This window comes from Salarias fasciatus, chromosome 5 (genome assembly GCF_902148845.1).
Source record: "Salarias fasciatus chromosome 5, fSalaFa1.1, whole genome shotgun sequence".
Classification (NCBI taxonomy): Eukaryota; Metazoa; Chordata; class Actinopteri; order Blenniiformes; family Blenniidae; genus Salarias; species Salarias fasciatus.
Genome location: NC_043749.1, coordinates 33,226,786 through 33,243,222, shown reverse-complemented (window position 1 = coordinate 33,243,222; position 16,437 = coordinate 33,226,786). Strand labels below are relative to the sequence as shown.

The following is a 16,437-nucleotide window of genomic DNA, read 5'->3' as shown; positions in this document are numbered from 1 at the left end:
GAATTGGCACATTGCATAATTAAACAATACTCACGTGGCTGTGATAACAATTACAACAAAAACAGCACTTTAAATAGCTAGGATATAGCTGAGGAAAGCAAAACTGAAAGAAGCTCTCAATTCTCCTTTTTTTCCATCTCCCCCTCTTCTCCACCTTCTTCCCGAACAAATTAAACTGACAATATTTCACTTGCAAAATACAAAAGTACAAATGCTAACTCAGAAAAACACAAGGGCTGGTGGAAAACTCTGGAAACTCCAGCTTACGGAAGCCCGACAGGCTCGTAACACAAACTCGAGGGCTTCACTCCCAGGCGCCACCTAGTGGTACATGACTGAGAGAACGGCAGCAGAACAATGGATACACCAAAGAAAACACTGACGTGAGTGAAGCACGGAGAGCGATTTCTCATTGATTGTTTGTTTGTTTATAAAAACTATAGAAACACAATAGAAGGTGCGGGGCGAAGAGCAGGAAGTGAGTTTTTTCAATCGTCCAATCAGCTTTCTCTGACGTCACAATTTCCCGTCATGCACCTGAACAAGTGGAAAACAATCGCTGGTATTGTGGCAGCAACCAGAGCAGGTGTGCCAGACCATGTGAAATCGATGTCACAATGCTGTCGGCGACCTGGCAGGACTCGGTTGGTGGGGTTTTGACAAACTTGTCATGTGGTCGTACCAGGAGTCACACTCATCTCCATTATATGCAATTGAAATAGTGTTCGCGGCATTACAATATTTGTTCAGCAGTTCTGCCTGGAAGATCGTGCTTTGCTCGAGCGGGGGCTCGTGAATCGCATGTTCTGTACAGCTGGTCGCCCTCATTGTGGGGCGTCAGTCAGGCGGTCTGTTGAACAGGTGTGAAGACGAGGGCGGGGTTGCAAGAGAGGGGATTGGGAGGGCAGGCAACTCCGCTGCATCTCACACTTGGTTAGGGATATACCCTTTTTCAATTCAAACCTTCATTCAATTCATTCATTCATTACAAATTGCATTTTTTGCCTGCAAGCTCAATTTACTTGGCGACAATACTTCAACCAATCAGCGCTTCAAAACAAAAACGCTGGCTAGCTTTAGCTCTTTTGCTCTAGCTTCTCTTCACCCAAAGACACACAAAAACGTCTTTTCCTGTTAGAAACTCACCAAGCGCAGACCCTTCAGACTCTTGCTCTTGCTTCATCGTTGCTTTCATCCGTAATCCCAGTTACAAATGATGACCGAGGGCCTGCGGGAGGGGGGCTCAGGGGAGCCATCTTCTCCGTGCCATGTCAACATGGGAAACAGAGCGTTTTCACGGGTAGGGGAGGGGCTGCCTCTCTGAGCAGCACAGCAACGAGCAAAGCTCAAACAGGCAGGCATGAAGGAAAAAGAAAAAACGCTTTGGGGGGTTTTTTGGTGAGTACATAACTATATAACAAGGTTAAAACATAGAAAAAGTGAATTTTGCATGATATAGCCCCATTTAAAAGTAGAAAAAAATAGTCCAAAATGTGGGAACATTTGCTTGTAACAAGCAAAGAAACGTTGTGGTGTAAGAAATATGGACTTAAAATAAGTGTTGTGCTTTCTTGATGAAGCTGACTTGAAGAATGTTTTAGTTAATTCCAGAATTTCAATGAGTGAAAAAAACAACATGACGGAGCCGGGACGTGAACCCACGAGCTCTCGGGTGAGAGGCGTACGCTCTACCACTAGACTATTACTCCAGACGGTAAAAAGGGACGGTTAAGAAGAGGGTACATCAGAAATCCATTGTAATTTATGCTTCACATGTGTTCCAGCACCTGAAACTCCACAGTGGTGTGAGTGAACAACGCCACACCACCTCCACTCTTCTTTTGTCTGTGTCTGTCAAGCATTTCATCCCCTTCAATGCCAAAATCACTTCTCCACAGCACTGTTTGACCAACTTTCTGATGTTGCTCTGAAATTCAAATGGCATTTGAAGTGACCTACAAACAACATGGTGTTTTCAAAGTTGGTGTAAGGGCCTCAGATATTGAGGTGGTTCATTGATCATCTGTTACATTAACAACAATCCTCATTTGTACAGTTTGGACTGTGTGAGTTTCAGTCAATTCACACGTCTTTCCTTTTCCCACAAGGGGGCGCCACCAGACCACAAGTCACGCTGATCTGAGACCGGGGGAGAGCAGTGTTTATTCTCCACATGGAAAGAGGGAAGTCTCCCAGTCACCCGAAAGCATTTCGACATTTGTCATATTTGGTCAGAAGAAAGCACAATGTGCTGCTTTGTGTGTGTGTGTGTGTGTGTGTGCGTGCGTGCGTGCGTGCGTGCGTGCGTGTGTGAGTGTGGACAACCAATGGAGAACGTGTTGCAATAAATGAGGTGAAAAACATTTGTTCGCCTGCATCAATTTCAAGTTCTTGGCCAAGAGTTATGTCTGTTGTGAGTTTTCCTACAATAATCGTACAATAAAACAATAAAAAAAACATTTTATGAGTAACCGTATCGTCCTCAACATATTTTTATTTTCACAAAATGACATTTGAAAAATCGGGGTCGTCTTATAATCAGCGTCGTCCTATAGGGTGCTCTCACTCAAGACTTTGGAACTTGTGAAACACATTTGCAAGGCAAAATGGAAGAAGTGTGTGTGTGTGTGTGTGTGTGTGTGTGTGTGTGTGTGTGTGGGTGTGTGTGTGTGTGTGTGTAACCTTCAGTGACTCTAAATTGTCTCTGTCAATCACCAATATATTTTATGTGAAAGGCTTTAAATCTCACAAATCTCATTGTGTAAAAACAGGTGGAGACACATTTGTGGATATGAGTTGCTTTTGTTTGACGCTCATTTCCAAATAAAATGTCACTACACCATCACTCAAGGCAACTTGTTAGAAACTGTTTCTTCCAGCTGCGCAATATCGCTAAGCTCAGACCCATGGTGTCAAAGAACGAGCTTGAAATGATCCTTCATGCGTTCATATCCTCGCGGCTGGACGACTGCAGCAGCCTGTTCACTGCCTCAACCAGAAAGAGCTGCTCGTCTTCAGTACGTCCAAAACTCAGCTGCCAGGCTGCTGACCAGCGCCAACAGGAGGTCCCACATCACACCTGTTTGAAAATCTCTCCACTGGCTCCCTGTTATTCCACAATGCATTAACAGACACATCTTCATCGCTTCATCTGCTTTCATCCCTGTAGAAAAAGACAAATGTGTTGTGAGCAACTGAGCTTCACAATTCCACAGCCACACAATGAAAGACCAACAATGCCAGTGTAGGGGCATTCCATCAAGAATGAGCCAAAACTACATCAAGAGATGGACACACATCTGTCCAAAATTGTTCCCAACAAACTGATACTGAACTACAAAATGACATGAACATCGGACTGATTGCAGGACTGCTGTAATATCCTATAGTTTCAGCTCATCAACTATGACATACAATCTAAAACACACAACGACAGAAACGTTTGAGTAACTTACTACAACAATGCTGACTCGGTCAACGTGGCAGCATCTGCAGGGTCAGAGGTAGAGTCCAGATGTTTGGAAGCTGCTGCTGAAGAGCTGTCCTCTAATGGATCATCGCCCTGCTCCAGATCCTCCTCCAGGTCCACAACACATCTCTCTGAAGGTCTCTTTACTGCTGTTGCTGAGGAACACAAAAGCTCTGCAGCGGATGGCCCAACACTAAATCCTTGCAGGACGCCGTGGCCTGGACACCTGTAAGCAGATAGAATCTTCACTACAGAAAGTCCACCCATGTGACACACAAAGACAGCCATAAATTACACTGCAAGTGAAAAGTATTACAACACAAAAATGATTCCAAATGATTCCACTTCATCACAAAGAACTGTAGTCAGGGTGGCTCCAGACCTGCTCCTCTCAAATGAGGCTGAAGAATCCTCAAGGATAGCTGTGTGCTCACAGAGGGGGTCTGCAGGGGGCCGGTCTGCCGTGAAACATCCCTGGATGCTGGAAACTGTGTGGATGCACCGCTTCGGCTGGCCTACAAAGAGAGGACAGAGCTCACACCAACATCTTCTCAAATATGGACTCACAACAGCTACCAGCAGGGCAACAATGAGGAAAACAAACAGACACAACTGTAAAAAGTGAAGGGTTACAAAGACTGTTTCACTCCCAGTGTAAATCATATTGTAACATAGCCAAAGCTTGTTCATCCAATAGACGTCACCAGTGCAAAATGTGTATTGTATCAACCTTCCACTTATTTGCTGCTGTGGCCTATAAGTGAGACTCCAAAGCCCTATTCACACGGCAGTATGAAGACCTCAGGACCAATGATGATTTGTAAGCATTGAGAAAGATGTTTGTGATCTTGAGCCCAATGCGCAAAGTGTGTCATTTGTAAAGTCAGAACACCGTAAATGACCTGTCATATTTCACCAAGCACCAACGTGAGAATGTGCGTATCAGTGACTGGGGCTGGTCGTTGCCACCATAGACATAATAAAGACCCCACTTGGGGCGCTGCGCAACGAGAAATACGGCCGCCATCTTGGTCCGGTCCAGAGGCGCATACGCTCCAGTCATTTGTGTGGAGATTCAGCCGGAGCTCTGCTGTGACACCTGTGTGTGGGACGGTAGCGAGCAGGGCTCAAGGAATAACTTTTCACAGATAGGATTTAACGTTTTTTCAACATCACACCTGACTGTAGAGTCATTTGCAAACAGCTCGCTCATTAACAATTATAGCAACTTTTAGGAATAGATTTGCATTAACTTGAAAAATGAGAATGAGAGGTTCTAAGAAACTTGAAGGAATAAAATAGAATGAAAAAGGAAGAAAGTGAACTCTGAAACTCTGAAATAACTGATTCCAGCGTTCACAATGATCAGGAAAGAGAGAATCTGTCCAAACAGATGATCCCCCCTACCCCCACCCCCCAAAAAACAAAAACAAAAAGACACACAAAATGAGTAGGAAAAAAACCAAAACAACAACAAAACAAAAGAAAAGGGAAAAACAAGCAAAAAGACAACAAGGAAAACATGCTTGAAGTGTGTTCCAAGTCTTTAAGTTTCCAGATCTCCTCCAAAGAGTAAGAGCATCACAATAAGGCTGTTGGCGTTGTTGAAGGGAAATATTCTATTGATTACATGGCATACATTACTTACTTATGACTTTATATTATATCATTATATTATATTTTGACATGTGTATATAAATAGATAAAGATATATAAAATTAAACAAAATAATTACAAATATTAAATTAGTCTATTAAAACGGCCAGTTACTAATAATTATTGAGACATAACAGGAACCTAGCTCTAAACCTAGATATATCCCTGATTAATTATTAGACTATGGTATACAGCTCTGCCAGCATCTTCTAAAATATTATTTTATTCATTATAAACATTTGAAAACGCCAAAAATTGTGGCCTCTATCATGCCTCTTTGAATGACGTTTGCAGATGAAAAAAATGCGCAGTATTGAGCGAACTATGATTGATTTAATGTGCAAATAAAGTTGTGTTGAAGTCCCCCTGATATTATTTCGTGTTGAGTATTCGAGTTTTTCTCCAGTGGTTTTTCGCTCATTTGTTGAAAGAGAAATGAGTTTGTGAAAATAAAATGTAGAAATGTCCAAAGTAACAGAGTATAATGAAGCGATGCTAGCAAGAGTAGCTAACATTAGCTGGCATGCTAAAAGCACATTGAACAGGTTACGGTGGAGGAAAGCTGGCAAACAGGATGGTGTAAAGAATGTGGGCAAAAGCAGCCCCCGCAGAGTAGCTCTGCGGTTCTAAGGTGGTTCATGTGTGTCTCGATCGTGTTGCAGTGGATCAGTATGTATGCTAATGCGGGAACCGAACTCGCTACCCTGCAGTCCCAGGCCTGTGTTGCTAACCGCAAGGCTACACTACGGGGGCCCAGTAGAACAAAGACAGAGGGCGTATTTAAACCTACTGACGTCACGAGGATGCGTTGGCCTCCAGTGCGCATGCGCCAAATGTCACTTCATTTCAACACACTGTTTGCTGCATCAAACTCCACGTTCAGCTTCATATGAAAACACACCGAAAACCAACTAACAAATGTCACCTACACTTTCACAGCACAAACAAGTCAAACACACCTGAAAAAGGGCCCAATGCTTTGCTCTCTGTGCCACCGACTCACCGGGATCAGCTCCTCTTCTCTGCAGACCCAACTAATCAATAGCGACTGGCTTTTCACAGGCTCAACAGGTAGATGGCAGAGTCCAGGCAGAAAGGCCAGATTCTTTTTCATTGAAGAAAAAAAAGAAACATTTTCACAATGAACTTGAACAACAACGGGCTGGATGTGGGCCAGCCCAGCTCTGTGGTCACGCTAGTGAGGCTAAATGCGCATGCTCCCGAGAGCTTGGCAATACGTTCCAGCAATTTAAAGCCCCGTTTCAGCCCATTGATGGCAAATCAATGTGCTTGCTGATAAATTGTGGCCCGTTTTTGGCCAATCAGAACGTTTGTTTGGTTTTACGTCAATCTCCAGTGCGCATGCGCAAAACTGGGCGCATTTGCGTATTTAAAGTTAAAACCTGCTAAATGAAAGTTTTAAAATGTGAAAGCTGAAGCAGTATTGCGATGTGGGAAGCCTAATATTTTATCTTTTCAATATTTTTCCCAAACATATCTGTAAATTGTTCAAGTGTAGTTCATGACATTTTCAAAATAAAATATGGAAAAATGAAAAAGATTTTCTTTCCCTGTAGAACTTATCTCCAACAACTAATGCGTATCATAAGTTTGAGTTCTAAATGTGACATGTTGATGTGAAATGTGTATGTGTACTATTAAACCATCCTTTGACTTTGGCCAATATAAAACTGTGTCGTAAAAGTGTAAAGACATGATTTTGTGGAGATTGGAAGTTTTCCTGTGACCAGTATTTAGTAAATATTAGAATGAATCACCCAGGCGACTCATTTCTCTCATTCAGATGGCAAATATGGCAGTGTCATTTGTTGTAATAGTCATGATTTCATTTGCTTATTTCCATCTTGTAATTGGAGAGAGTGCAGTCTTCCCTGTTCACCCTGAAGGGAGAGTGCTGGTGCCCACCGCTGAGGCCAAGCAGAAGGAGAGGACCCGTTTGCACATGGACCAAACTACAGAACTTGTCAGAACTTGTCAGAACTTGTGAATTTGTGCATTCCCGAGGTGGAGATCTATCTGACAGGACGCAGCTTCTGGCCAGCTGCAAGCTGCAGTTTGGCAAATACCAAGGGCCAGCCTTCATGTGGCTGCTGGAGAATGCCCTTGGTTTCAGCCACATACCTGGCCAGCAGCATAAATAAGGACTCGGAGAAAGATATATTAGACTGAATTATTAATGCTCATGAAGTTGAATAGAACTTGAATTTGATGCTTATAAAGTTTTTTACAACATTAATGCAGTTGTTGAACCTTTGAGGAACTTTTTAGTTGCTTTTTCACTGAGTCACAGCCTCAGATTTTGAGAAAGGGAATGTAGTTTATTTAATACTGCAGGAATATTTCTTGATCTTTTGTTAAATTGATTGATAGACAGATGATGGAAGGAGAGTCTGTGACTCTTGGCCAAGAACTTGAAATTGATGCAGGCGAACAAATGTTTTTCACCTCATTTATTGCAACACGTTCTCCATTGGTTGTCCACACACACACGCGCGCACATGCACACACGCACGCACGCACGCGCACACACACACACACACACACACACACACACAAAGCAGCACATTGTGCTTTCTTCTGACCAAATATGAGAAATGTAGAAATGCTTTCGGGTGACTGGGAGACTTCCCTCTTTCCATGTAGAGAATAAACACAGCTCTCCCCCGGTCTCAGATCAGCGTGACTTGTGGTCTGGTGGCGCCCCCTTGTGGGAAAAGGGAAGACGTGTGAATTGATTGAAACTCACACAGTCCAAACTGTACAAAAGAGGATTGTTGTTAATGTAACAGATGATCAATGATCCACCTCAATATCTGAGGCCCTTACACCAACTTTGAAAAAACCATGTTGTTTGTAGGTCACTTCAAACGCCATTTGAATTTCAGAGCAACATCAGAAAGTTGGTCAAACAGTGCTGTGGAGAAGTGATTTTGGCATTGAAGGGGATGAAATGCTTGACAGACACAGACAAAAGAAGAGTGGAGGTGGTGTGGCGTTGTTCACTCACACCACTGTGGAGTTTCAGGTGCTGGAACACATGTGAAGCATAGATTACAATGGATTTCTGATGTACCCTCTTCTTAACCGTCTGTTTTTACCGTCTGGAGTGATAGTCTAGTGGTAGAGCGTACGTCTCTCACCCGAGAGCTCGTGGGTTCGCGTCCCGTCTCTGTTGTGTTGTTTTTTTCACTCATTGAAATTCTGGAATTAACTAAAATTAATTAACTAAAATTCACCAAAAACACCCCCAAAGCGTATTTTCTCTTTCCTTCATGCCTGCCTGTTTGAGCTTTGCTCGTTCCAAACAAAAACGCTGGCTAGCTTTAGCTCTTTTGCTCGAGCTTCTCTTCACCCAAAGACACACGAAAACGTCTTTTCCTGTTAGAAACTCACCAAGCGCAGACCCTTCAGACTCTTGCTCTTGCTTGATTGTTGCTTTCATCCGTAATCCCAGTTACAAATGATGACCGAGGGCCTGCGGGAGGGGGGCTCAGGGGAGCCATCTTCTCCGTGCCACGTCAACATGGGAAACAGAGCGTTTTCACGGGTAGGGGAGGGGCTGCCTCTCTGAGCAGCACAGCAACGAGCAAAGCTCAAACAGGCAGGCATGAAGGAAAAAGAAAAAACGCTTTGGGGGTGTTTTTGGTGAGTACATAACTATATAACAAGGTTAAAACATAGAAAAAGTGAATTTTGCATGATACAGCCCCATTTAAAGCTAGAAAAAAATAGTCCAAAATGTGGGAACATTTGCTTGTAACAAGCAAAGAAACGTTGTGGTGTAAGAAATATTGACTTAAAATAAGTGTTGTGCTTTCTTGATGAAGCTGACTTGAAGAATGTTTTAGTTAATTCCAGATTTTCGATGAGTGAAAAAAACAACACAACAGAGCCGGGACGCGAACCCACGAGCTCTCGGGTGAGAGGCGTACGCTCTACCACTAGACTATTACTCCAGACGGTAAAAAGGGACAGTTAAGAAGAGGGTACATCAGAAATCCATTGTAATCTATGCTTCACATGTGTTCCAGCACCTGAAACTCCACAGTGGTGTGAGTGAACAACGCCACACCACCTCCACTCTTCTTTTGTCTGTGTCTGTCAAGCATTTCATCCCCTTCAATGCCAAAATCACTTCTCCACAGCACTGTTTGACCAACTTTCTGATGTTGCTCTGAAATTCAAATGGCATTTGAAGTGACCTACAAACACACATGGAAAGAGGGAAGTCTCCCAGTCACCCGAAAGCATTTCTACATTTCTCATATTTGGTCAGAAGAAAGCACAATGTGCTGCTTTGTGTGTGTGTGTGTGTGTGTATGTGTGTGTGCGCCTGTGCCCGTGTCCGTGCGCGCGCACCTGTCTGTCTGTCAATCTGTCATTTCCCAGCATCCTTGTATTCCCACAGCTGAGCAGCCACACTTAGAGGAGGAGGAGACTGGAGACTGACTGTGAAGCAGCTTTGTCTGGAACTCCAGCTACTAAGGTGTATGTCAGGTTCAGAGGTCATTCATGAACATGTTACTTGAAGTTGTTGTGTAACTCTCTCCTACTTGAGTTAATTTACTGTAAAAAAACAATGTAAAAAAAGATTGTCCTATTGTGTATGATATTTATATGAGAATATATAGAAAACCCCAGACCTAAACACAGAAAATCTCAATACAAAATCAGTTTCAAATATGTGACACAATATGTTTTCCAGGAGCTTTTCCGTCTGTGCAAGATAGCCAGAGCCTTCCCAGTGAGCAGTGCAGCATGTGAGCGAGCGACCTGGGTGTCCTCAGCATGTCCAAGCCTCTTCTTGGGAGAGTTTCAGCGCGGCTGACACTGTAGCTGAGGTGGATAAGTGTTCATTTCTACTTGAACACTTTTAAGGTTTGAGCACCTGTGGAAGCACCATTTGTAGTTGTGTCAATTAAATTATTGAACAAGTTTTGAGCACTTATGAAAGCAGAACGTGAACCTGTGTATTGTCCCAGGAGTTAAGCTGATGTATTTACATCACATCTGTAAATAGACAAAAAAGACAAACTACGCATTTACATAGTTTTACGTTGTTTCTTTTTTTGACTGAAAAAGTGACGTACTGCACCTTTAAACGCTGGAGTTTCATCTCCTGACATGTGACGGCCGTCTGTCCAGCAGAACATGACTCTGATCGGCGAAATCAACCAGCTGCGTCTGGCCAGGACCCAGATCAAGGACTACAAGACTCAGGTCTCCACGTTCAACAGGTCCAGCAGGCTCCGGCCCGCCTCGGATCAAGGAGCAGCGGGGGGGCCGAAGGAGGACGACCTCTGACCCCGTCAGCTCGGGGATCGGCTGAAGAACCAGCCTCAGTTCTTTTCTCTTCGTCGTCATGCAGCAGCATCAGCTTTACAGTGAAATCAGAGTGGAAATGTGTTTCTAGATTGAAGTCCAAAGAGGCTGGGCTGATCAGGAAAACAGAAGAGTCGGCATGTGGTCAAACTTTTCATGAGAAAAATATGAAGACAAGTGATAAAGAATTTTTCCAAACACATGGTTGACTTGGTTTGTCTTTATGAATCATTAAATAGAAGACAAAACAGCATTAAACAGATGAGCTGTCAGACTGTGGAACCCCCCTGGTCTGATCAGGCTCTGAAAGTGAGAAGATATGAGAACAGTAAACAGGCTCAGATGTTTGCAGACATCTTGGCGGCGGCGAGCTTCAGGTCTCTGGAGTGAGCCTGGATGCGCTGGTGGAGCTTGTCCACGGCAGCAGACAGGGTGTTGTAGATGGCCTGGAGGGGACAGGAGGAAGGCGTCAGCGTGGGAACAGGAAGTGGCCTGCCGCTGCTGCGGGAGGCCGCCGGTACCTGGGCTTTCTCCGTCTCCTCGCCGCAGACGTCCCTCAGGCTCTTGATCTCGGCCCTCAGCTGCTGCGTCTGGCCGGAGATCTTCTGGATCTTGTCGGCCATCTCCTCGCGCCTCTGGTGGATGTGGGTGCACTGGCTGAAAGAGCGGCTCGGGTCAGCGGGGGTGTGAGCGCGGTGGACGGCGTGCGGCGCGGAGGAGCGCAGGCCCGTACCCGAGCACCTCCTTCACGTGCTGCTCCTTCACCTCCTTCTTCTGCCGCCGGATGTTCAGCTTCATGTCCAGAGCTCGCTTCAGCTGGCCCTCCTCCACACACAGGTTCTTCAGCTCCTTCTGCAGCTTCACACGCACGCACGCACGCGCGCACGCACGCACGCACGCACGCACGCACGCACACACACACGCACACACACACACACACACACACACACACACACACACACACACACAACTGATAAACACAAGAAACTAATTTCCTTCAAAGAAAGCTGAGAAAAGAGCCACGCTCACACGCCTGCGTGTGTGTTTCAGTTTAACTATCCTTCCTAACCCTGTTGGAACCAGAGACCGGGAGACCATTTCCAGGACCAGGAGGTTGGTCCTGATGGCAATGAACACCTGGAGTAGGACGTGAATCTAGGATTTGTGGACCTGCGCTGACCCAAGAGGGGGTGGACAGAGGCATGTTGGGACGGACCGTTCCAAGTGACAGCCCGGACGACCCATGCTGTCTGACTGAAGGAGAAAGCAGCCAAGTGGTATCACATCTGTCACACTCGCCTCTCTAGGTTGAAGAGCTCCATACCTGGAGGAGAGGACACACCGGCCTCCTAACCTGAAGAGCGGACTGTGGGAAGTCAGTTGTCCACCGAGGCAGTTGAGTATCAACACTCATCACACCATTTTGTTTTAAACTGTTGCTTGTCTGAACATTGCTTTATTTATTCATTAATTGATGTACTTATTTATTTATGTACTTGGAGACATGCTTGAGACCATGCAGAAATGTATGTTTTGCAGGAATGTTAATTTTGTGGTCCTAAAATCTGTTTTTGGCCAAGAGGGGGATTTGTGGGAAATCTTACATTTTATTTGAGTGCTTGCTTGCTTACATATAGTCTAGTGGAAATGGACTATAATATGAATGCATATAATGTGGCTTGTAAAACTGCTTGTGTAGCTTTAATCATAACCGGACGAGCCCCCAGAAACTGGGGACTGACTGAGCCACGAGGCTGGGAGTGAGGATGGCAAGGTCTGATGATCAAGGTTTTGTCCACTGTAGGGACGTTACTGTTGTGTTTCTGTGTGTTTGTCTGCTGTGTTGTCCCATGTTTGAGGAGGATGGTAACGAGAACGATTTCACAAAACACTGTGTTGCTTCCATCATCTCCAGCTGCAATCTGATGTCAGCGTACATGCAGGCAGTATCAAAATAACATATTGTGTAGTGGAAGCCAAAATGACCTTTCACAGTAAATGTCTCTTCTTATATTAACTATGTTATGCATTGTATGACATATAACAATCATCAGTTTATCAGCAAAAAAAAAAAAAGTGATTTTAAGTAAATATTTCTTACACGACAAAGCTTCTTTGCTTGTTACAAGCAAATTTTCTTACATTTTGGACTCTTTTATCTAGTTTTAAGACACATTGTGGTCTTAAAGTGGCTAGATTTATGAAGATTTATGATTTTCTGAAGCAGCACAGCGGCGTGCAACCACGCCAGAGAATGTGTTATTGAACCCTTTGTCTCTGCTGCATCAGAAGCACCAGGCTGAATGGAAACCAGCTGGTGTGGGAGCTGGAGTCCTACTTGTCCTGCTCGCTCACCTGGTCCTGCAGAGAGAGGACAGGGTTGTTTGGGGAGATGTTGACGTGCAGGACGTGGAACTGGTTTTTCCTGCAGAGGTCGTAGGCGATGTTGGTGAAGGACGTGCTGGCCGTCTGGGGCACTCTGTTGTAAATGATGACCGTGTTGTCTCCTCTGGCCGGCGGCGGCTGGTCCTCACCGACACGCCGCTCAGTCTCAGCCACCTCTGGCTTGAGGAGGACGCTCTCTGAGAGGGACGGAGAGCAGGACATGTGAGGACTCCTCAGAGACTGATGGCAGACACCATTATATTCTTGAAGAAAGTTGTGACTAGCGTTTTGAAATGGTAACAAATTTAGCAGGAAGGTTATTATTCATGAACCGCCTCCCCCTATATCACTGCTGGCCAGTTAGCTGTTAATCATGTCAGTAAAAAGTTGAATTGACGTTTGTCTCATGGTACATGGCAGAAGCAGACCCCCCTGGGAGATGTCTGCCTGGATCTACTGAGAAGCTCCCGGGAGGCCCAGAATCAGACTCCTCGCTGCGATCAGGTGTGGTGAAGCAGGACCGAAGTTCTCCAGACCGAACACCACCCGCTGTGTTTCTGCGACGCCTCTCAGAACGACTGCTCCACGGCCGGGAGCGTCTCACCGAGCTTCGCTCTCCACTCGTCCAGTTTCTGGATCTGCTTCTCGATCAGCATCGCGGACACCCCGAACACCAGGACCGCCAGGAGGAGCAGAACAAAACAACATCAACCAGCATGTTACACCAACGCTGTTTGTGTCCATATGGGAAGAGCACCTGAGGCCCAGTCTGCATGTCCGCCCGCGGACAATCAATCCCTGAAGTCCTGCATGGAGATTTATTATTATGAGAATAAAGTCAGAATTCTGAGTAACCTGTGGCAATCAATACTGGTACAGTAGAAAGGTCAAACTTTGTGAAACAGAACCAAGTTTATGAGGGTAACACATGATGGAACTACTTATTGCTTCAAAGGCCTGACATCTGAAAAGGCCACAAACTGAAAAACAAAAACTACCCAGTCATACTTGATTCATTCCCATTGGGAAATTGCTTTTTTCACATTGACCCATCTAGGATTCTAGGGTCACAGTGAGGGAGCACAGGGAGCTTATGGGGGTCAAAGTTCAGGGCCAGAGACCCACAGTGTCTGCGCCTCCTCCACTCCTGCCCAGCTCCATCGTCCCTCTTCTTCCCTACAGGGCCTGTGGTGCCTGAGCTGAAACCCGCTGCTGTCAGAATGGGCAGCAACACACACTGTACACCTGCTTCCATCGTTTGGTCCCTCCGGATGGAACCACTGCTCCACAGCAGGGCTGTCAAACACACAACCTGCAGGCCAGAACATCCAAACCACAATGAGGCATTGACTTTTTTTAGTTGTCAGCTGTTTTCACTGAGCCAAGCCTGCTGATGAGGGGCGGGTGGGCAGGACGGGGCCCTCATGAAGTTATCCAGTATTTAAAAACAAATTCAAACACTAACTGAGAAAATCATACATATTCAAATAATACATAGAAGCTCCTAAAATACCTTATTTTTCTTGGCATGAATGCACTGCTCCCGTGAAGTCCAGAAAAAGTCAAGCAGTGCACTAAATTGTACAGATGGGGTCAAAATAACCAATACGAAATCCTGAGGGTGGGTGTCAAACCGTTTTACAAGGAATTATCGCCATCTACTGTTCAGCTATGTGAATAGACGTTCAGCTTTTTCCCCCTGGACTCTATTTTCACTGGTAAACACCCACGTGGTCCGTGGCCCACCAGCTGAGAAATATTTGGGGAAAACATTGGAATTGTCAAAAAAGAAAAAAGCTTCAATGCAAAGCTGGTAATCGTGGGTGCAACTGTAACTGGTCTGGCCCGCCTGAGATCAAACTGTTGTGGAAGTGGAAAAAGCATCTAAATGATTCCAACAGCATTCACCCCCACCAGCCTCATTACAGAGTCTCACCTCTACAAAGGCTGAGATTACACTCAGGAGGGAGGAGGAATCTGTTTTTTCCAATGAAATGAACTTCATGTAAGAGTTCTAAAAACTGTTGTCCATCTGAAAACGTCAATATCAAGATGAGCTGCTGTCAAATTCAAAGTTCACCCTGAAGAAGAGGCATGCATGCTGGAATCAGTTTTCTTCCAGATGAGCATTTGGAATCAGCTCTTATAAACGGTACTTTATGGATATACAGCGTGGTTCCTTCACAAGCTGCTTCAGTCTGAAACAAAGGAGTCCCTCACTCTCCTGGATCCAGAAAAGGACGTGGGTGCGGGTGTCCAGGCGCCATCATTGCCACTTAGTGACTGTGGTCCGGATCAGCGGCATCAGGTCTGCATCAAGGCCTCCACCGTGTGGAGCTGGAGGCTGGCTGAGGTGCAGGACCAGCGTTGATTGGTGAGGGGTCCACAGACATCCAGTGTGCTGATTTTAAACTGTTATTTCACACAGTCAAAGTGTCTCCAGTGGATCGTTCAGGTTGGAAATGAGGGTCAGGAAGGTTTTTTTTTTTTTTTTGAGGACATTGATTTCAAGATTACAAAGTCAGAGAATCAGGCAGCTCAAAAAAGGCACGGTCATGGATGTCATGGACTGTTTGCTCCTCTCTCTCTTAAACCCCATGTCTTGATCAGAGGGCTGTCTTTCCGTGGCTGCTGAGGAGGGTTGAGCCTCTGAACCAGGATCTCCATCCTCTATGGGTGGATGTACTGTCATCTGTTATTTCCTGACAGGGTCCCTCATGCATTCTGCTCAACACTTATGCAGCTGACAAAATAGACAAAATATGTTGTTGTCACAAAATTATTATTGGTCTCACGGAAACTTATATAATAATAATAATAACAAAGTCCCATAATAATAATAATAATAAACTCCCAGTCTTGCAAATGGCTGTAGCAAACACACAACTATGCAGCGATTTTCGAAAAGAAAAACTGCAATTTCAACAGGTCTGCGTGGCCTGAATCATAGCCACGTTAATAGGGTTTTTAATAAACCAAACCGTTTGTAAATCCGTCAAGAATTCAGCAAGTTCAGTGTGTTATTGTCTGTGCAGGCTGCTCACCTTCCATCCACCACTGCAGAGGCTCCGGAGAAGCCCCCTCGGGAAGATGGAAGACCGCTTGGCAGACGCCATGGCTGAGTACCGACTCCACCAGGCAGCGGTAGAAGGACACCAGGAGCTCAGTTCTCACGTTATTCTTGTTGATGGTGCACCAGTCTGACAGTCGCTCCACCTCCATCCTGTAAGCAGTCTCATCTCCTCCAGAGATGAGACCCACCACCGTGGTGTCATCCGCCAACTTGATGAAATTTGTTGCACTGCTTACCGGGAAGGCTCTGGCTATGGAAAAGCTCCTGAAAAACATAGTGTGTCACATATTTTCATTGATTTTTTTTAATTGAGATTTTCTATGTTTAGGTCTGGGCTTTTCTATGTATTCACATGTAAAATATCATACACAATAGGACAATCTATTTTCAAATGTTTTTTTTTTACAGTAAATTAGCTCAAGTAGGAGATAATTACACAACAACTTCAAGTAACATGTTCATCAGTGACCTCTGAACCTGACATACACCTTAGTAGCTGGAGTTCCAGACA

General features: G+C 45.0%; 1 protein-coding gene and 1 long non-coding RNA gene across 2 annotated transcripts in view; both read right to left on the bottom strand.

The window, feature by feature from the left end:
• LOC115388519 (heparan sulfate 2-O-sulfotransferase 1-like) overlaps nucleotides 1-16,075 on the bottom strand; it is a 134,799-nt gene extending 118,724 nt beyond the window's left edge. The window contains exons 1-3 of the mRNA XM_030091680.1: nucleotides 15,898-16,075; nucleotides 13,458-13,541; nucleotides 12,824-13,050 (exon numbers count right to left, since the gene is read on the bottom strand). Coding sequence (XP_029947540.1) covers nucleotides 12,824-13,050; nucleotides 13,458-13,541; nucleotides 15,898-16,075 — 489 coding nt within the window. The remainder of the gene's footprint in view (nucleotides 1-12,823; nucleotides 13,051-13,457; nucleotides 13,542-15,897) is intronic.
• LOC115388286 (uncharacterized) lies at nucleotides 10,895-11,252 on the bottom strand. Its single transcript, XR_003931463.1, has 3 exons — nucleotides 11,202-11,252; nucleotides 10,990-11,125; nucleotides 10,895-10,914 (listed from the first exon to the last, which is right to left on the bottom strand). It is a non-coding gene; the product is annotated as an uncharacterized LOC115388286 (long non-coding RNA).
• Nucleotides 16,076-16,437: the final 362 nt, after the last annotated feature.